Here is a 26,280-nt window from a genome sequence, read left to right on the forward strand (position 1 = left end):
CTTCCAAGACTCAGGTGGCATTTCATGCATAATGGCGAGATTGGTGTGGGAAGTGTTCAATGTATTAGTATTCGTAGTTTTTTTAAACTTAGTTTTTCCGTTATTATGTAATTCCGAAACTTGCACGAAAATAAACTCTTGTGTTTGTAAATTTAGAAATGGATCTGTGATAAACTTAGCTCCTCTTGCAACTAAAAACATACCACGGTAAGCATATTCAAGTTTGAGCACTCTGTTTCCGTAAAGTAAGTGGTTTTGCTTGTATTTTTTGACAAGATGTGGGAGCTTTTATTATGTGAATCCGATAACTTGTACAAGTTGACTATCACATGACTAAGTCATAAGTATTGTACATGAAGTAATCTCCAGCGTGTGTGAATTAGATCTAAGTAGCTTAACATTAATGTCGAATAAAATAATGAACTATATTATAAACAAAAAGAAAGTGTTTTAAGTTATTACAAAAATATGTTTATTAACTTTGATAATAATATAATTAATCTAACAAATTCAATGTCAGCATTGATCTAAGTTGTATATAGGTAGTGGCAATCCAGTTGTAGAGTCTTTTTTTTAGATCAGTTTTTTTTTCTTAGTAAAGTAAAACTATAATAAAACAATACATATATAAATAATTTAAATTGTTCACAAAAAACACCAAACATACAGCTCTAAATCTTGGATAATCCATGTAGCTGTACTATGAACTCTCCCAACAACATAACATCATTTAAAGTAAGTAAAAGAAAAAACAAAGCAACCAAAATTATAAATTTAAAATTGGCTAGTACCCAGCACATTGTAAAGTGAATTTAAGGCTTATTATAACATAAATTGAAACAGTACTGTTGTATTCATTCATACCTAAGCTGTGGTATACATATGCAGCAGAATTTGCTTTTAGTAGTCCAATAATTAGAGGCTAACACATTTTAATAGTTTGATTAGTCTGATTGCTTAGTGAATTATTTTGGAAAACCAGGGTTTTTAGTGTTTACAAAATGATGGCTACATAAGCCATAGCCTATTGATTTTCATTACATTTAGTAGTGAAATTCTTGAAAAAACGACTACAACAAGAAAACTGGAGGTACTCAGCTTGGTGAAGTGGGCCTGTTTTTGAGAAACAAATACAAATTCAGTGATTAACCATAAGAAGAAAAAAAAATCAAAGCCCAAGGCTCCAAATATGGCTTAACCAATAACCTGTACAATAAAATTATAACCTCTTTAGAATTGTATTTAATATTCCTGGAGATACAACCTTAAATCCTATTTGTCCTGCTGACAACAGCACACTGCTTGGATGGCTTTATACTGATTGATTGTTATACCAAGATACTTTTCTTTCATGGTACTGTTAAGATGATTCCAATCCAAATTATGATAATCTATGTGCAGTATTTTATATTTGTTATAATTAAAACACATCTGTCATTTATTTGCCAAACCCACTAAATGATCTAACTCTTTCTGTAAATCAGCAGTATCCTCTTCACAGCTAGCAACACCCAAGACCTTGATTTCATCTATAAATATAAGTAATTTATTGACCATTCCTTCATCTATATCATTAATGTAAATCAAAAAGAGCAAAGGCCTCAACACTGAGCTCTCAGGTACACCAGTTACAACATAATCCAGTTTGACTGAACTCCATTTATAACAGCCCTCTCCTTTCTTCCATCAAACTACTCTTCTTTCCAGTTAGTTAATTTATTCCCCACACCTTTACAAAGATATGTTTGTTTACAAGCCTTTTATGTGGCATCTTGTAAATGCTTTCTGAAAATCCAGATACATCCAATCTACACCCTTACCCTCATCTACATAACCTGTAACATTCTCAAAGCATGTCAAAAAACTTTGTGAGGCAAAATTTTTCCCTTGTGAAACCATGTTGACTGTCTGATAACATTCTAAACTTTGTTAAATGGCTTTGCAAAGTATATTATCAGGCTTTCTAATAACTGATGTAAGACTAACAGGTGTATAATTACAGGGACATTGTCTGTTACCCCCCTTGAAGATTGGAGTAACATCAGCTAATATTGTGCAGTTTTCCTACGCCATTTGTTCTTTTGCATGTCAAGCTGGTTTTATTGTTGAATGCCATACTCTTCTTAGCTGCTGAAGCCACTGACCATAGTGTACGTATAGTGTACAGTTAACGACAGGTTCGGGCTGCTCGGATCCAGACGCGCCCTACATCACCCCCTCCACTCCCTGTAGTCTGAGCCTTGATTTTATAACAGGGCTCATTAGACCTGTGTTTGTGGCCCTCATTAATCCATGAAATTTCAGATTATCACCACCCTCTAATAAAGTGCTGGTGCTTTATGGTAAAAGAATAATATATTCTCCTATCATAGATAGTAAAAATATTATATTTTCTTGTATAATTAGAACACAAAAGGAGCAATTTCAATGGCCTGAAGCCTCTACTCGAATTGTATTGCTAGTGTTTGTTTAGGTGTTTTTATTTAATAGACGTGCTTATAGACATTATATCACTTGTTTGCCTTTTGATGAGCTTTAACAGGAATATAATATATTTGTGATTGTTTAAGTATTTTTTGAGGAACTTGCAATTACGTGTGTTGTAACTAGCATACATTATTGTCCCAGTGATGTCCAGGCGGTCAGTTGACTCGGTAGTCACTGTGAGGTTCGCTTGTTCAACTTAAATACATTGCACAGTTCAGTCCTACTTCCATTCTGTTCTATCTTTGTTCGTTGTACGTTAGAGTTTTCAATAAAGACTATTTTAGCCTGTTGAGTCATCTGGGAAACAGATTCCAATTATGACAAACAAGCATCTGAAACTTTCTGATATTAGACAGTTCTGCAAGCCAGTTACTAGTACTACAAGTGACAATGCAGATGCAGATAATCCAACAACCTCAAGCAAATGAATAGAAACTTGCCATACAGAGGAAATACCATGTTCATCAGAGAATGAGTCTGAAAATGCTTATGCAACTATTGCACATCATGAACCACCAGATAGTTGTGAAACAAGTTTGTGCAGTAATGAAAAATCTGACACTCCACAGATACAGTGTGGAAAGCCATATCATCCAGACTTGCAACTAATACCACGAACAAAAGCAAAATCTCAAAATATCAACTTCCAGGGCAAGTGTTTTGAGTTCCCATGGCTGCACTTTGACAATCAGACTCAAAAAGTCATATGCTTTCATTGTGCAAAGGTGGAAAATAGAGGCCTTTTTACAGGGAAATTTGAGAGGCCAGTGGAGTATACCTTCATATTCATTGGATTTTGCAACTGGAAAAAGGCAAAACAGAAATTCAATGAACACCAATCCTTCTCTCAGCACAGATTCACTACATCTCCAGAAGGTTCACTTGATGTAACTCCAGTGACTATTCAGCTATGTGATGGTAAAAAGAAGCATCAGGAAGAATACAAAAGAAGTTTAGCCAAAATATTCAGAAGTTTACATTTCTTACTGTGTCAAGGTTTAGCATTACTTGAACATGCTGATACAGAGGGAAACTTCTTGCAGTTAATGAAACTCCTGGAAGAGGAAGATCCTGAGTTGATGGCCTACTTGTCAAAGAAAACCACATTCACATCACCCCAGGCTCAGAATGAAATAATGGAGATGTTCAGTCATCAAATACTGAGGCACAAAGTGCAGCAAAGTAAAATCTTTGCATTATTGGTTGATTGCACTCAAGATGTTACAGGTGCTGAACAGGAAGCAATGTGTGTATGATGCGTAGATGAGAACCTTGACATCCATGAGACAATTCTTGGTTTGTACAGTGTTTCCAATACAACTGGTGAAACAATATCCTCGACTATACTTGATGTACTAACTAGACTCAATTTACCACTGTCAGGATTAAGAGCACAAACTTATGATGGAGCCGCTAACATGTGTGGTGTGTACAGTGGATGCGAGGCAAAAATAAAAGAGAAGCAATCGTCAGCTTTGTTTTGTCACTGTAGAGCACACAAGTCTAATTTAATAATGCAACATGCAGTTGAAGCTTGTGAATGTATTCGAGATTCTATCCAGTGGGTACATGAAGTTGATGTCTTGCTTCAGAGGTCAGGCAAATACAATCTTTAAAAATATTGTATCGTCAGACAGCCACAATGGTCCAGTTAAATACATCCGCCCATTGTGTCCAACATGCTGGTTGTGCTGCCCATCTGCAATTATATGTGCTAATGATCACTACAGTGACATTGTTGATTCTTTGATTGAATTAGAAAATAAAAAATCAGATGTAGCAGTGAAAGCATGAGGTCTGTTGGACAGATTTGACAAAGGAAAGACAGTTTTAGGATTGTTGATGGCTCAGCATCCATTAGCTGCATTAGAGGAACTAAACCGTGCATTCCAAGCAAAATCAGCGACAGTATCTTGCATGATTTGAAGCATCTGCAATGACAGTTGAACAATTGCGGGTATTGTGAACAGAGGAAAATTACAACAAGATATTTGTCGAAGCTGAGATAAAGGTAACTTCCCTAGATCTGGTGCCTGTTGAACTACCACGCATTTGCAGACCTCCCAGAAGGATCACAGGTGATGGTTCAGTACACCATTCTGCAACAGCTAGAGATTACTACAGAAGCCAATATTTTGAATTTGTGGAAACAGTCATAGAACATCTGACCACTAGATTCAATACAGACAACAATGACTTGAGGCAATATCTGGCACTTGAGAACATGATCACATCTGGTAAGATTGACAACTCGGTTATAAACTTCTATCCAAAAATCTCTGCACAACTGCTCGAGTTTCAGTTGCCCATGTTCAAAGGAACAATAAAAGCAGTATCTCTGAAAGGTGCAAAGGATGCTTACTGTAAAATGCATAAAACAAGCCAGCAGATGTTTTGTGAAGTGTTTCTTCTCATGAAAATTTTACTTGTATGTCTAGTATCTAGCTGTGAATGTGAACGCAGCTTTTCTGCATTAAGACGGTTGAAGACGTGGTTAAGGTCAACTATGTCTCAGTGCCATCTCAACCATGTGACAGTTTGTCACACTCATAAAGATGAGGTCGACAAGATAAATATAGAAGAGCTTATGAAAGAATTCATAAACAGATCATCACAAAGGAGGTCTACGTTTGGGAACATGTAGACTAGAGGACTAAATGAATCTTACATCAATGAAAAGTATGAATAATTATGTGCTACATTGTATTTATGTGTAATTTCCAAGAATTTGCAAAGACATTTTAATTATTTTTATCAAACAACATGAACAGTTTTTTAGTGGATATAAACTTATCAAGGGTAATTACTAATTTTATTAATATTTGAAAACTTAATTCATGCAATGAAATTAAAATTAAAATTTTAATGCAGTTCATTAAGAGGGGGCGATGTTCAAAGGAATTTAAAGATTGTCATAAATATGTGAAGGCTCATTAAGTGGCATTAATGCAGTATCAGATTTTTTAATTTTTTTTCTCTCTAACAGAAACTGTTTGAATAATAATCTCAAAGTAAATTTGTTAACATGGAAACTTTTATCTTTTGACTTGTATATTGACCTTTACATAAACAAAATACATTAAAAAAAACAACAGAACATACCACCACAATGTTATCTCTACTATCTCCTTCCTGCTTTGGAATAGACCATTATAGGAGAGCATGGATTATGTTTCGCAGCAGCATTGCTTTGGTAACGTATTGAATGCCTAGTGTATAAGATGTGGGAGAAACAGTATAGGTATGAACCATCATGTATATGATAACAATGAGACTTTTTTTGTTAAAGAGGAATATCAACCAAATCCTGAGTATTCTCCATCCTGGAAGTATGTTTAATTAATCAATAGCTTATCAAGAAAAATGTGACTAATAATAACATACTCTCTTCCAACTTTAGTTCCAGTTGAAGGTCTGTATTTATTTTTGAATCAAACTGTTACTGTTAGGCTGTTCTGATTTATTTATTTTTTACTGGTGAAATTACCTGGTTTTAAATGTGTTATTAGGTTGATATATTTTAATACGTGCATAAAAGTTATCAAGCAAGTTAAAATATTTATCCAATTTTAATCTTATTGTTTTTGAATTAAGGTATATGATGATATACCATTAATATTTTTCATGTAAAAAATAAACCACTTTTAATTAATGGAGATTCTAAATTAAGAAATCAGTAAATGTTTTTGAAGTTTTGTTGTTTATACATTCCATTTTATACTTTCATGAGTATATAGACTAACAACAATATTAGGTTATACTTTTTTTGCTTAGCAACATGACATAAGAGCCATTGTTGTAATGCTTTGTCAAAATGCACTGACTTTTAGGTATATTAGAAACAGTTAATCTGATGTACTACAGCTGATAAGCAATTGTACACAGGTGTACACCTTCAGGGCCACTTACTAATGGTGCAGAATTTCAGTTTTCTGGGTTTTCTCTTGGAACTATGGTGATTTATATATACATATATAGACACGCACGTGTACATGCTCTTTTATTATCATAGATTTGGTTTATTAGGTATATTTAATTAAATAATTTTTATGATCAAAAACAGTGACCACTAACCTGTATGAATTTGACTGTTAAATAAAAGATTTGTTTTAATTAACCCTTAAACATTGGGAATGTTGCAGGTAGCGTCATCATTTGATGATGGCTGCCATTTAAGGGATAAGTCTTGTGTAGTTTTATGCCCACAGTAGGGTGCTTTTGCAATGGAAGCTTACTTTATGTTGCTGCATTAATACAGCATGTAGCATTAAGTACTGATGCCATTTGTACTTCCTCAAGTGGGACAGCAGTAAGTCTATGGATTTACATTCAGGGGTTTGATTTCCCTCTGTGGATGCAGACGGTAGTCCTGTGTGGTTTTGCTCTAAAAAAAACAAACATAAGCTATTTATAAATATAAAAAGGAAAAAAATTATATTTTAATGTTTAAAATCATGATTACTCTTCCATATAACAATTTTTGGCTACCTGTGAATGTTATTATTTATAAAATAAAGGATTTTCAATCAAATATTTGCAGTTATTTTATTATTATAAACTTTCATAAGTAATTCTTAGTACCCTTTAATTTTCAAACATTTCTGTTAGAACATTGACTTAAATTATTTTCAGTTTGTTTTTTCTCTTAATCAAATCTGTAATTTTGGGATATATGTTCCAGTGTCTTAGATAGAATTTTTCATTGTATTTTGTCCACAATATGGGTTCTGTTCCATTTTCTTCAATATTGTTATTACACTAGTTACTTAGGCCTATATGCTGTAGACATATTAGGCCAACTTTTGTAGACAAAAGTTGGTTTTGTCTTTATTGTGGAGTCACCTCCTTGATTTCAGTTCATTTGGAGCCAAGCCTGTTTACACATCTGTGTACTGCTCTCTTAGGGTTTCTCCACTATCCTTCCACTCTCCATCTCACCTAATCAGAATGCTATAGACTAATTCCTCAATCCTACTCTGGGATATTACTCTTATCCTTTTTATTCTCATGTAAATGGGAGATTGCTAACCTGCCATAGTCCTGTTTCACATGAATTACATTGGTCATTCCTTGGTTCCAAATGGACAGATTTTGCACTCTATGAAGGGAATGCTTCATGAATTTAGACCCCATAGTTGATGCCTCAAATGCCCTTTCCACATATTCCTGACCTATTTCTTGTGGTTAATACACAATGACTGAATATTCTGTTTGTTTGGTTATCTTTGGTCATATAGGTTTTTAATCAAGTCGTCTGGGCTTTTGCTCAAAAGGTGCATTTTTTGGACCTTCTGTTCCACTTTCTATGCACTTTTTGAGCTTCCTTCACTTACACATAATTTTATTTTTACAGTGAATAGTTCTTCCAACCTTGATAATTTTGACTTTCTTCCTATGTGATTTCTCTTCTTTTTGTGTCTTAGTCACTTTGATAGGTTGAGTTAACCCATTTATCCAGCTTCTTTATTCTTCCTTGAGAGAGGATGCATTCTTTTTCCACATCACTTCTCATCACATTTTCCATCTCATGACTGTTGGCATCAATATTCTATGGGTGAGATATAGAAAAAGATGTGGAAGACCACTGACACATTTATGTCCTATTATTTAAATAACTTGGTTTTCTCTGATTCTGAGTTTTGCTTCCTCCAACTTTCCAGTCTTTCCAGACTCTATTGAGTGAATTGTTGAGTATTTGTTTTGTTTTACAGCTCTTTCATCAGCATTATTATCTTTATGTCTCTATCCTGGAAACCCCTTGCTGTGGATTCCTATACATGTTGAGGGGACCTACCAGGGAAGGTTCTGGGATCTAAACATCCATAGACGTGTTTGCCATGCCTGGCAACCTGTGAAGGGGAGGAGAGAATCCTGGTGGTTGAAGAGTCCAACCCTAACACACCACTTTGGCCTTGAATTCCTGCAGATGAGCAGCCTTGGTGTGGCCCCTCTAGGGTCAGTTGGCTAGTCCACTTGAGCTAGGGTCAACCAAGTACCAGTTGGATGTTCTCAACAAGTGTTGTAGATATTGTATCTGATGCTGGTGTTTGGGTATAGTGCTCATGAAACCCTGCTGTTGCTGCAGTGTCCTTGTTTGACATTGTAGTGTGTTCCCTTCATTATGGGTACTTCAATTAAAAATCTTAATAAAATAGTGAAAAAACAGTATAGGTAAACAAACACTTCTTGAAGATTCTGAGCAGCAATCCTCACCATCTGTACCACCTTTCGTACCTTATTTTTTTATATTGCATTCACTTTCAGACAAATCTTTAGGGCAAATGTCTCTCTTTTTCATTCAGAAGGGACTAGAAGGACTTGCTGGCTCTCCAATGTCACTAAAGAAGCTTTGATCTGGTGACATATGGGTGGAAACATCCACACCTCAACACAGTGAGCTCCTCTTGCATTCAAAGGCAATTGGGGATATACCTGTTGAGGTTACACCTCAATTTGAAGAACATCCCAGAGTCAGATTTTCTCGTTGGTTTCTTCACCCAAGGAATTTCTGCAGTGAGGTGTATATCCACTTGCAAGGATGAAATTATGATGCTGATCAATGTTCTCATTCTCACATTTACATCACCACATCTGCCTGCCACCATCAAGGCAGGTTATCTTAATTGCAGAGTATGGCCATACATTACAAACCCTCTTCAATGTTTCCAGTGTCAGAGGTTAGGTCACTCGAAGACGTCATGTCATGGTTTCTTGACGTGTGCTTGTTGTGGTTAAAGGACCATGATGCCAACCAGTGTGAAACAGACCCTTATTGCATCAGTTGCAATGGCTCTCACCTGTCCTACTTTCATTGTTGCCCTAAATGGTTGGAAGAAAAAGAGTTGCAGGGTTTGAAAACGATTCATAACATTACTTATCCTGAGGCTCACAAGTTGCTGTCCATCACTTTCATTTTGGACATATGCTGTTGCACTTCGTTCCACTACTATAGTGGGAGTGCAGATGGATCTCTCTGTGCCTCCAAAAGAATCATTCTCAAAACAAATGAAAAGTCTTTTGACCTCCATGGTTAAAAAGGTTGATGAATTAACTTCAACACCTATCTTTTGTTTTTGGTACAGGCATTTCCTTGGATACATCTTCTTCTCCCACCCCATGATGCAAAATGATTATTTGTTCACATCCTCAGTCACTGGAATCCTCTTCCAACAGCAAAGACCTGCCCACTAGGGCAGGATCTATGGAGGTCGATAGACTTCCCTTGAATAAAGGCAGTAAAGAAAAAAGACATGGTTGTCAACAGAAGGGTTCTCCACCCATTTCCCCTATACATAAATAAAAATGGCCACCTTGATCCAATGGAATTGTCGAGGTTTACGTTCTAATCTGGATGACATCAAAACACTGATTGCTTCCTACCATCCTGTATGTCTTTCCTTACAGGAAGCATTTATGAAACCTGCTGATATAGTCACCTTTTGGCAGTTTTTTTGTACAGAAATGACAAGCTCTGTGATGGACGAATGCATAGAGGGGTGGCACTGTTGGTTGATTGTATTTTGAGTGTCACACTTTTCATAAGAAAGATTAATGCCATCACTGAACAACTCCATCTTACCGTTGCAAACAGGCTCTATGTCGATGACTTTCACATCTCTTGTTAGTTGTGAAACATGAGGCATATTGAGCAACAACTACAGACTGCTCTCAATCGTTTACTGAAGTGGACCACAGCAAACAGCTTTAACTTATCTCTCTCTAAAACCATTTGCATTCACTTTTGCCACCAAATGGGTGTTCACCCTGATCCTGAACTCTATTGGTGAAGTTGTGCTGCCTGTGGTCATCGAGACAATGTTCGTGGGGCTTATCTTTGACTATAAGCTGACCTTTATACCACACATCAAGTATCTGTGGGTCAAATGTACAAGAACACTGAACATCCTCCATGTCCTCTCCCACCATCTGGGGAGTGGATCAATGTTCTGTGCTGAAGATATATCATTCTCTTATTTGATCGAAACTCAACTATGGATCACTGGTTTATGGCTCTCCCAGGACCTTGGCCTTAAAGATGCTGGACTCCATTCATCATCAAGGACTTCAGCTCTGGAATGGGGTTTTCTGCACTTCCCCAGTTAAGAGCTTATATGTAGTCTCATGAACCTTCTTTGCAACTCTGCCATTTGCAACTGTCTTTAGTATATGCTTTGAAACTTCATTCTTTACCAAAGCATCCCACCTAGGGTTGTGTTTTCCTTCCTCAGTGGGCCATACTTTTTCAGAACAGACAATCTGCCATTTTTCCTTTTTTTCTTTCATATCCAGGTGCAGCTGGATGAATTGTGTCTGTCCTTGGATAACATTGCTATATTCACTGGTCAACCCATCCCACCATGGTTTTCTTACAGTCCCCAAATGTGACTTATCTTTACGTCATCTGAGAAAAGCAGACACTCCTGATTTGGAATTACTGTCTGTTATTTGCTGAACATCTTTTGAACCATTTTTACATTCCTATTTATTCAAACTGGTTCAAAATCAGGTGAGTGTGTGGGTTCTGCCATGATTTGTTGTGGTTCAGTGTTTGCATGCAGAATTCTCTCTACAGCTCCTGTGTCCACTGTTGAAATGTATGCCATTTCTCTTCCCCTGGGTCACATAGAAGCTAAGCAGTACTCAAACTGCACTATTTATACTGGCTCGCTTAGTTCTCTACTAGCCCTGGATTTGCTTCATTGGTTCACATCCTGTTCTCGCTGCTATTCAAAACTGACTGGTCCATTTCTCTTTAACATCTACATCTATCCAGTTTTTCTGGATACTGAGCCATATTTGTATTCATGGGAATGAGCTTGCCATCACCACAGGTAAATCTATTTGCTCTGGCACTATCACTGCTGTGCCTGTTCCATACATGGACTATGGTCCTGTATTCAAGGCTCAGCTCTGTGCCAGCTGGCAGTTGACTTGGAGTGAACAATGTGAAAACAAGCTTTTCCAAATAAAACCTTATGTTGGACTTTGGCCGTCTTGCTTTCATAAGGATTGGAAAGAGGAAGTTGTTCTAACTAGATTATGCATTGGTCACAGTTTTGAAATTCGTTGTTTTCTTTTATCTGGGACTAACACACCAGTGTGTTGTCTGTGTAATACTAAAGTCACAACAAGCCACATTTTACTATCTTGCTATCATATGACTCTTAATGAGGGAACCATTTTAAACATGTTCTGTCCCAAGATCTGTCCATAATGTTAAACAGTGTTATTGGTGATGGTAACACTGTCCACCTTGGAAATGTTTTTAGTGTTTTAAAGGTCATCAATCTTTTTAATGCCATTTAAGGTTTTTTAATTTATAAATTAGACCTTTTTTAATGTGATTCCCTTTTAAGCATCAGTATCGATCTAGTTCGATTTGGTTTTTATATCAAATGATATGTTTATATTACTTTGTTTTTTGTATGTATATCTGTAGATTGCTACCTAAGAAAATTTACCCCCTCACCCCTCTGTAGGAATAATATAACAATATTGTGCAGATGGATGATGCTTTAATGGTTCATATTATGTCATTAAAAGTAAAGAAAAATTGTGAAACTTATGGAAAATTGTTTGCTTTTTGCTTTTTATTATTCTATGCTCTTTGTTGCATTATTTTATTGAGTAAAAAGTTGGTGCCTACTGCCAATAGTATAGAAAGGTTCAGAACACAATACACATGGACAGTTTTCATGTGCTGATTTTATGGATGTGTCTAACACTACACATGGACAAATGAATGTGACTGAAAGTTTGAAAATAAGCTGAAAAAGAAAAAATCTAAAGTTGTGTAAAATCATACAGTGACACTATTTAGTTTATTAGTAGCTCAGTAGTTCAGTCTGCAAGTGTCTGCTAGAATGTGTATTCCTTTCCAGGTCCAGAATACAACAATTGAATACAGAGTAGCTATGAACTAACTGCATATACCAGTTGCTGATAATGTATCTCAGAATGGTTGGTATGGGTATTATCACTTTTATTGATAAGCAGAAAACAATGTTTCGACCTTCCTAAGTCATCTTCTTATCCTGAAGATAACCAAAGAAGGTTGAAACATTGTTCTCTCCTTATCAATAAGTGTTAATACCCATACCAGCTATTCTGAGATACATTTTTATTTCAATTGGGATTCTTGTCATCAACAGTTACTGACAAATGCACAGTTCTTTGTAATTAATGTGTAATATGTTTTCATAACTTTCTTACAATTCAGTGTTGTTATAGCTTTATTAAAACTATAATGGAAGTGTTGTTGATATATACTGAGTATTATGTAAATTAACACCTGCCTAATTAGTTTTTTTAAATTACTACAATATGATAATCACACTTTTGGAAGAAATACGTGCAGGTTTGATAAGTAGTTGCTACCACTAACTGAATTGTTTATAAAATTATGAGGCTGACTAAGTTAATCACTTTTTTGTAGGTGGCAAGACAAAACTACTTCAACAAATGATACATACAGGTATTCCTACAACCCTTGCTTTGACTTCAAGGAAGGTCCTGCAAACAATCCTCTTGTGGACTGTTCTAGTGAAGTAGCAGTAAGTGTTAGTTGTTGTGTATCTTTGTAGTGTTTGGTCAATATGTTTAATACAGAATCAGCATTATGATAATAATGTTTCATTTGAAAGACAGTTTCTGTATTAACAGTGTATGCAGTATGTAAGGTCTTGACTGATATCTGTGATTGTGTAAAATATTTAGACTGTCAATTGTCACATTTGTAGCTTATTGTGACACCTTGCAATGTATGGAATGATGGTTATAGCTGATTTCTCAATACTATTTTTTTTTAAATAAGTGATTAGAGTTAGAAGCTAGTGCCTTTATACATCTGCTTATATGCATCTCAAATGTGCTGTTATATTAACTCTATTGCTGCTACATTATTTCTAATTCAGTTGCTCAATTTTTTTCAGTGTCATTGATTATGATGTGTGAATAACTATGGATAACAATACATTATTAAGAATGTTTTGCAGTTTTTTTGTTTAGTGTATGAGCTTAGGATTAATGTAATGGATTAATCTTACAAGTCAACATAACCTTGAGATATTGCTGGGTTTATGACTCTAACACATTATCAGCAGTGATAACATCACAGATGAGTTAGTGTATATAAATCATTATATATTTTAATTCTGTAGTTTTATTTCATATTATGCTCTTTTAGTCAATTTCCTATATAGACATAGCTTTCTTAGTTTGTAAGTTACTTATTTAGTTGAAATCATTAATTAGAAGCTAATTAGCCCTAACTTGAAGGTCGTCACTACATCAGCTAACTCCGGTAAGAGTAAACATTTAAAAAGTATTTAATTTATGATCAGTTGATGTGGTTAGAAAAACATTTGTTTGGTAGTTATAGATATCTAAGTGTTAGTATCATGATGAGTTAAAACAAAAGATTCAGGAACAAAGAACGTAGATTAACATAACTAACAACATAAAGCTAAATGTTTTGATGAAAGTTAAATTTTTATCAATGATAAAATATCTGAATTCTTTTATTTTTCCAGTTCTTGCTCATTATCATCAGCAATAGCAAGTTATTTATAACTGGCTGCTGTCTTGTGTGTATTCATGTGTATACAGTTGCTAAAAATTTGTGTTGCCCATAGATTATTTGCAAATGTGCATATGTGTTTGTTAGGTGAATAACAAATAATAGTTAGCATTATCTATGATTCAGTTTTATTGTCTTGATTAAACATGTATAGTCTTGTTAACATTATGCTTCAGTTCAAAACACTGTTTGTATTTAAACTTATATTTCTTATTGTCGATAAAATAAAATACATATGAAATGTTTTTAAAATTTGTTTTAATTCTAGGCTTGCCAAATTAGTCCTGATGGTAAATTTTACTATAGTCTGGGAAACCAAGCAAGTGCCCAGTTCTACTGGAATGTTATTGGTAGTGTTTTACAAGTAGTTTACCATGCTCCCCATGCAAGAAGGTTAGTTTTTCTTTAAATCTTAACAATATTTAGTATTTTTTTCCCCTTCTTTCTTTAAATCAAAACTGTGAAAGGCTCAGGTTTAACAATAACAAAAAATCCAGTAAGAGTTTGGCTAGTTGTGTTTTTTAATGCCATCACTGTTTTGCTTTTTGTGTATTGTACCAATCTTGTGAACACCATTTCTCGAGATGAAATAGGTGGAGTTTGACTAAACTTTGAATTAAATACTATATACAAAATTTTAGCTCTGATTAGCTTTTGAAAGTTGTGGGTCAAAGTCAATTATATTGGTAGGATATAAACATATCAACATTATATAAACACAATTTGCACTTTATGTACATGAACAGTCAAATATGAAGCGTGCAGATAGAGAGGAGGACAACATGGATAGTTGAATCTTCATTGCTACATTAATAATGGGTAATAGAGTATGACTACTCAGCGGGTAACTTCAGTGAGGTGAGAGGCGTGATAGACAATGTCTGATCAGTTGGTAACTTTTGGAAGAAGTGGGACAACAGGACAAATATGAAATTCTGTGAACTATGTTGATTAATAAGAATTTTAGACAGTATGTGGAGCATGAAGATTGTGATATTTAAATATTACATATATATCTCCCCCTCTTATAACATAAATTCAGAATGCAGAAATTTTAAACATGAAATACAAAACAAATCTGGTTGATGTTGTGTCTAGGATTTCTGCAGAACTTATTGGCCATATTATGGGATACTTGTACAAAGTTCTGCTTTATGTGCTGTGTAGATGTTAACCTTACAACTCTCACAGGAAGCAGTGATACTTCTGTCTATTTGATTTAGTCAGTTTCATGGAGCCTGTGGATCAGAAGAGCAGTTTTGCTATTTCAGAGTTTTTAGCTTCTGGTCTGTTAGGGTTAAGACTTGCTGTAAACTTTAGACTTTTATATAGTTTGTTTTTATTATGTATGCCAACTGTACATTGTCTTTTCTTAATTTTTTATTTTTCACTTTATGCTTGTTTTAATTAATTTTGGTTTTTAAGTATGAAGAGGTAGAAGGGAACTATGTAATGTGAAGTAGCCAGTTGTTAGTTGTGTTGACTAAATTTGTCCATTTTGTTTCTTGCATTATAATTCTGTTCAATCAAATCTTCATAGATCTTGTTATTTGAAAGTTGTTTATTATTTGTTTAAATCAAGAATTCTTTATGATCATGTCTGTTATTATTATGAATAATGTTTCATCGCTTCAGATTTCATGTGTTTTATTGTTTTGTTACAAAAAATTTGGGTATTCTTCCATAGAAAGCCATTTGTTCTTTCACAGAAAGTTGTGTGTTTTGCCACAAAAAGTCGGGTGTTCTGGTACAGAATTTCACTTGTTCTTCTGTGGAAAGCTGTATTTCATAACATGTTCTGGTAAATGCAATGAAGCTTTAACACGTACTTGTTTTTATATATATAATATTGCTAATATAACAGTTGACATAATTTTCAAAGAATTGAGTTTCCATAAAGAAACCCCATTACCAGAGCATCATGGGAAACTTTACTTTCATATACTGAACTTACTTACTTGGATCTCTTTTTGTGATATTTTTCTCTTGTTTCTGCTTTTGGATATCGTGAATTGAACTTAGTGTGCCTTATTGAAGTTTGTTGCATCAAAGGTTACTTGTTACAAGAATTTCAAGTAACAGGTCAAATGATAAATATAGTCAATATTACTCTTTAATAATTTGTGTATAGTTTGTTAATGGAGGTTGCAGCCAATGAAAATTAGGTTTGAGAGAATTTTCTAAGAATTATTATTGATGTTTCATTAAATAACAAGAGACTATGTTATGATTGGTTTACACAACAAGGTGTTATTTGTTTATATCGTTTTTTATTGACTCTATTTATAGCGTCGTGTATTTTTTCCAGGCAAACAAATGTAACATTAGTGTGTTCTCAAGAGTCGTCAAGTCCTGAACTTAATGTTTTGGGTGAAACTAAACCTGGAGCTGAGCAGTATGTAAGTAAAATAACAAATAACTAAACCTGGATCTGAGCACTATGTAAGTAATATAAACAAACAAGTAACTAAACCTGGATGTGAACACCATGCAAGTTATGAAAAAAACAAGAAACTAAACCTGGATGTGAGCACCATGCAAGTAATAAAAAAACAAGAAACTAAACCTGGATCTGAGCACTATATAAGTACTAAAAAAACAAGTAACTAAACCTGGATCTGAGCACTATATAAGTACTAAAAAAACAAGTAACTAAACCTGGATCTGAGCACTATGTAAGTAATAAAAAAACAAGTAAATAAACCTGGATCTGAGCACTATGTAAGTAATAAAAAAAACAAGTAAATAAACCTGGATATGAGCACTATGTAAGTAATAAAAAAAACAAGTAACTAAACCTGGATCTGAGCACTATGTAAGTAATAAAAAAAACAAGTAACTAAACCTGGATCTGAGCACTATATAAGTACTAAAAAAACAAGTAAATAAACCTGGATCTGAGCACTATGTAAGTAATAAAAAAAACAAGTAAATAAACCTGGATATGAGCACTATGTAAGTAATAAAAAAAACAAGTAACTAAACCTGGATCTGAGCACTATGTAAGTAATAAAAAAACAAGTAACTAAACCTGGATCTGAGCACTATGTAAGTAATAAAAAAAACAAGTAACTAAACCTGGATCTGAGCACTATGTAAGTAATAAAAAAAATCTCAATTTCTTAATTTAATTTGAAAATACTTTTTACCTTAACAGAAATATGTTTAAAATGTTTACAAAAATAATTTAGGGGCTTTAGTGAGACTGTATCGTGTGTGACAAAAGCTATTCGAGCCTGAATGGTTACTCTGAAAGATAGAATTATTATTGAATATCTGGTTTATACATAGGTGATATCTTGTTCTAATTGTACATCACTGACAAAGGTGCTTCATTTTTTGTTGTGAGATTGTGGTTACATAAACATTTTACAAAGATTTATTTGAATAAAAAATATTAGGAGAATAAGGTGTGGAGTTTTAAAGCAATATTTGACAGGCTGCTAGGAGAAGTATTTAACTTAAAAGGATGTAAGCATAAAAACAAAAGATACTTTTCATATTGGTGTGCTGGTTTAGTGACCTAATTACGAATTGTCACATGTTTAACTTTTAACTTTAATTTTTTCTGTTTTCATTATATCCATTATTCTGAGTTGATTCTTTTTTTTCCCATTTTTTGATTCATCTTAACTTCTGCTTGATTTTGTTTTCTTTTATTTTTCTTGACAGTTTAAATTTTGTTATTTTCTTTGGCTGACACTATTCTTTAAGTTTTTTAACATGTTGGAGATTTATTATTAGACTAGTACACAATTTATTGTTCATTTATGAAACATTCCATTTTTATGCACCCTCCCAACTAGGATTACTGAAAATTAATGAATAGTGTGTTAGTGATAAATAACTTAATCAGATGTGTTCATTGTTTGAAAAGCTTGTAGAATAACTTAATAAAAATAGTAACTTAGCCATTTTAAGTTGCTTAGGATTTTTATAGGAATTTAACCTGATTACCAAATGTGCCTGTCCTGATGGATGTCCTCTAACGAACCCCCATACTGATGGTGGTCTGTCGACAGGATCCATTCTTGTTCTTGTGTAAGTATGTACTTAGCCATTAAGGTTTATTTATTTATTCTCTTATATTCTAATTTTGACACTGTGTTTTGGAAGGTCTTTAATGTGTAGAGAAAATTACAGTAGTGAAGAATCAGTTCAGTGTCTGCTACTAATGAACACCTACCATAAGGTTTACTGACAATTATGGTTGTAATTTATTCTTTAATGTATCTTAAAACAGTAGTTAAAGTTTGACACCTGGAAATTCGTAGTAAGAAGAACACTTCATAACATAGAATATCGGTTACTGTTCACTCGTGAAATCAGTATAAAACTTTATACGACAGTACATCATTTTTGACATCAGAGGACTAAACACAACACATGTAAATGTTTATTGTTTTTCTGTAATGTTGTTAAAAAATGAGAATATCCAGCTGTATGTAACAAAGGAGTCATGATCAAACTTGTATGTAAATCTTGTATTAAGATATATACATACATTCATGATGAGTTGCAAGGGCAAAGGTTGTTTTGGAAGATAAACAGAAAACTGTAATAAACATTACAAGAAAATTACATTATTGAGTAAGTTTAGACTTTACTGTGAAACTCGTGTAGAACATATTTAGGTTATATTACTATAATCTATCGGTAGATCAGTGGTAGTTTTTGGAATTAACTCTAGAATCTGAGGTTCATTTTCTCTTTGTGTATAAAGCATAGATAGTCTACTGGTAGTTTTGCAATAAAAACAAAGTTACATGACCAACAGTATAATGAATATTAGCTTGATTCACATTTAAATAGAAAAATTTGCAAAAGGAAATTTTGAATGATACTTTAAAATTGTCTGCATTATTGTGAGGGGCTAAGATCGGGAGTTGTTTTTGGAACGTAAAACAGTCTGTGTGCATCTTACTTTTCCAACTCGATAAATTTGATGGTAGTAAGTTTATGTAAAAATATTTCATATGATCTGAAAATATTTGAAGATTTTGTTCTAATTTTTATGAAGTATGAATGTTGGATAATAATTAAACAGCACTGTATGTGCTGGACTAGAAACATTAGACAGCAAATATTGTAATTAAATATGAGTTTATTTTCTTATTTATTGTAATACGTAATTATGCTTGTTTTTAATTTTGTAACCAGTGTTTGTTTTATGTTTCAGATTTTTCATATTATTAGCCATTTATTTAATTGGTTGTATGGCTTTCCTGAAGATTGTTCGAGGAGCATCTGGGAAAGAAATGATTCCTAACTATGATTTTTGGATGGACTTCCCATTATTGGTCAGAGTAAGTGTTGTAATCGTAGTTGAGTCCTCTATTATTTTCTTAACCATGATATTTGTAATAGAATTGGATAGAAGTATCATTACTCTTACCTGTTTCTTCAAAGAGATGGTGAGATTAAACTTGCAATTCTGTCCTTGTGATACAGTTGTGTACTATATAAACATGTTGTGAGAGAACACGAAACATTTTGTACACAAAATGTGTCAGAAAAGTTATTATAGAGTTAAAACTACAGTAATTACTTTATTCTTTGCTTTTCTAAGAAATAGTTGAAATGGCTAAAAATTAAAACCTTCAAATAACTCTTATTTCTTAGGATGGTACTGTTTTTGTGCTGAATGGATGTAAAGCTGAAGCCACCTATGAGAGAATCTGAAGCCTGTTTTTATAGAACTATAACAACCCTCTCATCTTTAACAGCTTATTTTTGTAACTAGTAGCTTTGTTTATTAAAAGTAATCATATAGACTGGTCTTTAAAATTTTACACCAGTATTTCTTTAATGTTAAAACATTGTGCCTTAACTCGCACATCAAAGTAACATACTTCATATTTCTAACAAGCTTCAAGTCTAAGAAATACTTTGTATGTTGTCTTCATATCTAAAATGGTAGTTTTATTGTTTTCTTTATAGTTATGATTTATTCTGAATTTGATTAATCCTGTTTAACTAGATTTTAAAATGGAAGTTAATCTTCTGGAAATGCTTTGTCTTTAATAGGGTTTTTGACTGTAGTTATAGTTACTGTACATAGATATGTTCTGTAAATTTCATATGCATTTAAGTAAGATAACTCAGAGAAAAACAGCTTAATGTTTTATTAATTATGAATTTAGTGATTGTGTTAATCAGTAATTGCATCCTATAGCTACTTTTATAAGCTCATTCATGAAGCACCTGTAGAGTTGCATCATTTTACTGAATGGTTCCTATTTCAATAACAATAAAACTGAAGGGAGAACAGAGTTGAAATATGTAATAAATGAAATACTTATGACTGTTTTTTATAATATATCCTCAGGCTAATCTCTAGTGAACCATTTTTTATTCATCCTGGAACTAATATCTCATTTAAGTGAATCTCTAATATGCTGTTTCTTTCTTGCTCCATGAATCTCGTAATATACTGCTCCTTTTTCCATGAACATCCTTGCATATATGTTTGTCTTTATACTAAAAGGGCTTATAGCTCATTAGTCTCTTTTTCTCTAGTTTGTTTCCTGCATCATTTAATTTTTATCTGAAATAGATTTTCTCACTGTGTTTTAAACTTATGTACATGATGATAATACCCATTTTAAGTTGATGTATTAAAATGTAATTTTTCAATTAAAATCTTTTAAAAAATTTTTCTCTAGTTGATAGCCTCATAATCTTGGTTAATGTTTCTGAGGTAAGCCTCCTTATCTCAAACTGTTTGAGTGCACTTTCTTTCTAATTTAAATTTTTTTTGTTTATTCTTCAGATCTGACACAAGGTATTTTTAATTAAAACTAATTTTTTCTAGAGGTGTACAGTATTTTGTCTACGTTACTCCCGGTCAATACCTTGTTTGAAACCACCCAAAAGGGGTTTTCATTGTTGCATTCAGTACAAATAGTTACAGATCTTTAGTCACTTTTTTATTGTATTTTGCAGCAACTTCATTCCTTCTATTCTCATTTTTTACTGACAAAAATAATTGCCATAAAGTAATTTAAACATTACTCTTATTTTGATATGCATGCTGTAGGATTTATCCATCGGGGTTTATAATATCAAGTTGTCTTTTTATTTATTCTTTTATATTTTGGGGTTTTATGTGTGACTATGATGACTTAAACTAGGAAACTAATGAAACTTAGACTTGTATTACTAGAAAAACAGTAAATGAAAAGTGTTCACACACTGTGGTAAGGAGGACTTATCTTTCCGATTGTTCATTGTAAAACAAATTTTAGCAGGTGATTGGTAGAATGTAAAGATATACTTCTCATGTGTAGTCACAAAAATATGTTGAAAGAGTTTTTCCATTATATTGAAAATACAATAGATAGCATGTTTGTTGATTAAGCACTCTTTATTCAACTGAAAGTCGTATAAAATTCTGAAAGTGTTATGAAACTGTTAATAAACACTCCAGCAATACCTGAATTTATTGTACATTTTTATCCTGAGTGTCATGCAAATTAAAACTGAAAGCTATTTTGTTATGCTAAAATAATAATAATAATAATAAAAAAGCAACTAAAAAATAAGATATATATCTTAATACATTCATTATGTTGTCAGTTTTTTCTAAATGACTTCATCCTTAATTATGCTATTTAGTTAATGAGAAAATAAAAACCTATATGCAGTTTCATAAAACCTGAGTAAATTTGATTATGTACTAAAATGACTGTAAGAGGAACCATTCAGACAGAAATAATTTTAAAACTGTGGGTGGTTGCACAGTTTTTCTACACCATTTTTCCTATACTCTCGTAACATCAAAACTTTGAACTTGTCCCTTTTTTTAATAACGTTAATAGTATCATTTTGGAGATCTGACCTCTAGTTGTGAAAACATAAAATGGAAGTGGATAAAGTGACCTTGTTAGTGTTCCATGGTGTAGTCATGAATTTACTTATCACAGAAGGGTTAAGTGTGTCAATACTTTATTCTCTAAATTATAAGTGAGTTAACTTGATGACCACTGACTTCCTCATTACTTCATGTTAAGCCTAAAAGATCTTTTATTCCCATTATTAAGCAGGTGTTTTTATTTTTAACTTGCTGTGGAAGGTATAGTTCTATCTGTGCAACCTCTCCTGTCAATCTCCTTGAGGTCTTCAGTACGAAAACTTTGAACTCAGATACTTATTTTCAATAACTCCCTTCACATGCATGCCAGTTTATTTAAACCTATGGACAGAGCCCTTAAAATTTCTTTGTTCAGTTGGAAGTCACAATTTCAAAAATTACCCACTTCCAACAGATGGGTTGAGTTAAACCTCTTGATCCCTGTTTCAGGGGGTTGTTTGACTTTTTTCACTTATATTCTGTGAGGTTAAAAGCCTACTTTCAAAGGTTGTATTCTTCAAATCTGTTCTTAAACATTCTATGTTGAGGTTTAAATGAGACTGTTTTTAATATCTATTACAAGTGGTTTAAAAATGTAATGTTATTGAAGTACATCTTTTAGTTAAGTTTTTTTTTTTTTATTATTCCTATTCACTGTGTGCTTTCACAAGTATTGAACAAATAGATTTATTTCAACAAAATTATTGATAAAGAAATTTGTATTCCTGCAGTAAGGCAACTAGTCTCCAGCTTGTTCAGCTTTAGTAATTGTGAAAGAAAACCTTCAGTTAAATGGGGTCATTGCTAAAACAAACTATGCTGTCATATGCTATCCCATTGTTAGTTTGAAACTAGATGCAGATCCTGTGGCATGATATCCCATTGTTAGTTTGAAACTAGACTAAAATGCTTAAGCAGGTTCAGAAGCTGTGTCAACTACTTCATACTTACCTAGGTTTGAGCATAGGACTATACCTATACAGTTATGTCGTGCTGACAAGAAGCATGAGGCTCTTACTATGGAACTACTTTGTCTTTAGTATGAGGTGTTTTTCACATGTTTGCACAAAAAATTATAAAGGGACTGAGTTAACATGCTTTCATTGTTTAGAACAAAATAACATTGTGTGATTAATGTCTATTGAGGTGTAAAGAAAAAATTATAAAATTCTAAACAGTTTGATGTAGGCTGTGTTACTCTGCATCCTTCCTGAAAATTAAGTATGACACCTGGTGTATGAAACAAATTCTGTAAAATAGAGGTTTGGTTTTCATTTCCCAAAATTGTACAGTGCTAAGAAACAAAAAACTTTGTTTTTACTCTTGACTTTTATTCTAATATAACTCTTGAGATTACGATCTTCTGTCAAAATCTGCTTAATTTCCAAAACTAAAAGTGAAAATAAAAAGCAAGTAAGCTTTGTTGAAAGAGGTGAAATGCACACATCTTTTTATTCAATAGTGTTGCATTGTGGCAGCTATGTTTTTTATAAACTAGTTTATTATGGTTTGTTATATTTTGGGTTAGTGGTACTTTAAGGAAGGTAGAAATCTCAATTCTTTCCACTTGTTTTTTTGTAAATAAGTTTTATTACAGTAATCACCTTGGAGACAAGATTTAAGAAATGCTATTTACTGATTAATAAAATGGATAGGGTTAATATAACCACCACAAAGTTCACATGGTGGTTTTGGATGAAGTAGTTTAGCATTAACAAGACTACTACAGGTGATACTAGATATTATTGTATCTTTCAAAATACATTCTTAATTTTATTTTATAAAATATAATAATACTGACATAACTAAAGAAGCATATGTAAAAAATATCCTTTGCCATACATAGAACAGAACATATAGATCAGGTTTTGCACTCACAAACAGGGTTTGAAAATTGTAATGAATTCCATGAATCTTCACTTAAAAAACACCACCATATAATTGAGTGACTTCCTAAAATACCATAAGTGAGAGCTGAAACAAAATGGCAATAATATTTGGACAAAATGTAACATCCTACACCAGTATTTCCACTATAATTACTCGCACACCCAACTCTTTTCTATAGTTGTGAGAATGCAGGAAAGGTGAACATTATATGGGCTTGTTATAGCTACAGAACAAAACTGAGTTTCCTCTTTATGCAAAAAAGTGTTTTTCAAAGTACAGGCTTATATAAAAAGATTTGTTGATAGACAAGTTTGTGGTGTTACTGAAACAGTATAAAAGCTCTTAGGGAGATGTATATACCCTAAAGTGTGACAAGTGCCTAAAAGATAAAAACCCTTAAGGCTGTATCGACCCTGAAGTTTATTCTGGCAGATACCTACAGTTACAAATAGAATCTTGATTAATAAAATATTTCATATTTAATGAATCATCAAGTGAAGACAAAAGGATGAATTGTACTTATCTACCTACAGAAAAAAAATCTATCCTAGTCCTAAAATGTTTAATAGTTATTCACTTTTTTTTTTTGATAAGTTACTGAACCTTGTGTGTATATATTTATACTATCAGTGTTGAGAAAATATTAAACTACTAGTTATGTAAACAGTAACTCTCTCACTCTGTCTGATTAATCCTGGAGGATGCAGAATTATTCAGAAATACACAAATCTTGTACTTTATAATATAGCAATGATATTGACAATAAAAAGATTATTTTTATTAATTTGAAAAACTAAATGTTTGTTTATTATTATTAAAATGTATGGATTGTGGTTCACAAGAGCAAATTACTAAGACTAAATTAACAATATGTGTGTGGCTCACATTTTTATGGAAAACAATGGATCACAAATTTGTACAAAAAAATAGAGTTCCAAATAAAAGTACCTTTTGCAGTCAGTTTCATTCTATTCTATGTTGTACAGGACGAGCTGTTAAACGCTGTCAACAGTTTTGTTTCATAATATCTTCATCTCTCATAAGAGCACTTGTTTGTCATCAGACTGTGAGGTCCCAATTATAACTAGTATAATTAAATCTACAAAGGCAATGTGTATGTATTAAGATTCATAGGAAACTACAAAATGCACACAAATAAGTGACTTATGGGAAACAAATCCTTCCTGACTGGCACATTATTCTGTTTAATATCACTGCACATACAACATATTGTTTTGTATGACATTAATTTTAATATATTAAAAATTAAAGCACATGCAGTAGATTTCTCTACAAATTTTGTTTGTTAATTCAAAGAATTTGTCTTCCCAGTGGAACAGCAGTAATTTAAAGTATTACAATGCTAAAACCAGGTGTTTGATTTCCTCCAGTAGGCCCAGAAACTAGCCTGATCTGGGTTTGCTTAAAAACTAAACAATAAGGATCCAAATACAATCATTACACTAAAAAAATTATCACAGTATGTAGGGATTATAGAAAATGTTAAAATGTATGTTTGACTTTCAAGGGAAGTTTCTTGCTTCACTATTGAAATATCCTGGTTTATCACAGGCATTATCAACAAAATCATTGCCAAGTTTACAGTATCTGTTAGGTAAATTAAAGCTTTCTGAATAATTCATAGTTTAAAGTCTTGAAATAAAACTACAAGAACAATTAAAACATTATTTAAGAGTCAAAACAGGTGTGTTCAAGATTTCATAAAAAAAGTTTTTCAAAAGGCACAAGTACAAGCACTTAACATTGCTTATGATGACTTAGTTTTGGGACCTATTAAATAATAATATTCACACAAATATTCGTGTTACATGTCTATTTTTGAGCCATCGGTATATAAATGGCTTTATCAGATAGAGCTTATTTGATTAGTTGTTTTAAAATGAAGGAACTCATAACTGTTGGACAGAGAAAAGAAAAAAGATTTGTACAAAGAAGGGAACCCACTTTGCTGGAAGTTCACAGTAAAGAATCACAGGAAATATATCAAAACTTTTCTTACTTCTATAGGATCCTTAAACACATATCTCTATATACATGAACAGATTCTATGCATTTCTTTAAGAAATTGCTTAGCCAGTCATATTAACTACATTTTGTTTTTTTTCAGATTTCAATAGCAAAGTGGTAAACTTGTGCCTAATATATTGTGAATGGATAAAAAGATATGATGAGATTTATTCGTGGAGAAGATAATGTGCCTTTAAACATGCAGATGAAAATAACTAATAAATTATGTAGAATCATTTATACATAAGAAGGACTTGAAATCTTGAGTTGGATGGCAGCTGAAAAAGTGTAGGATCATCCTCTGAGGTCCAGGATCCACTTTTGGTACCAAGTGAGGATAAAGAGCTGCTCATTTTATCTTCAGTTTCTTCCTGTTTGCTAGCTTTGAAGTCTATGGACATTACAACATACAAAAATCAGTAACTATGCTGAATGCAACAAACAA

At 32.9% G+C, this 26,280-nt stretch overlaps 2 protein-coding genes across 2 annotated transcripts in view; one reads left to right on the forward strand and one right to left on the reverse strand.

Moving 5' to 3' along the window:
• LOC143252462 (uncharacterized) lies at window positions 1–24,600 on the forward strand. Its single transcript, XM_076504626.1, has 7 exons — window positions 1–207; window positions 12,923–13,040; window positions 14,334–14,458; window positions 16,374–16,464; window positions 18,006–18,106; window positions 19,245–19,371; window positions 19,688–24,600. Exons 1-7 carry the CDS (start codon window positions 32–34, stop codon window positions 19,745–19,747), a joined length of 798 nt encoding a protein of 265 aa, XP_076360741.1. The 5' UTR covers window positions 1–31; the 3' UTR covers window positions 19,748–24,600.
• LOC143252461 (uncharacterized) overlaps window positions 21,413–26,280 on the reverse strand; it is a 20,185-nt gene continuing 15,317 nt past the window's right edge. Inside the window, exon 8 of the mRNA XM_076504625.1 lies at window positions 21,413–26,226. Within this exon, the coding sequence (XP_076360740.1) occupies window positions 26,214–26,226 (13 nt within the window). The 3' untranslated portion in view covers window positions 21,413–26,213. The remainder of the gene's footprint in view (window positions 26,227–26,280) is intronic.

The sequence above is a fragment of the Tachypleus tridentatus genome, chromosome 6 (assembly GCF_004210375.1).
Source record: "Tachypleus tridentatus isolate NWPU-2018 chromosome 6, ASM421037v1, whole genome shotgun sequence".
NCBI lineage: Eukaryota > Metazoa > Arthropoda > Merostomata > Xiphosura > Limulidae > Tachypleus > Tachypleus tridentatus.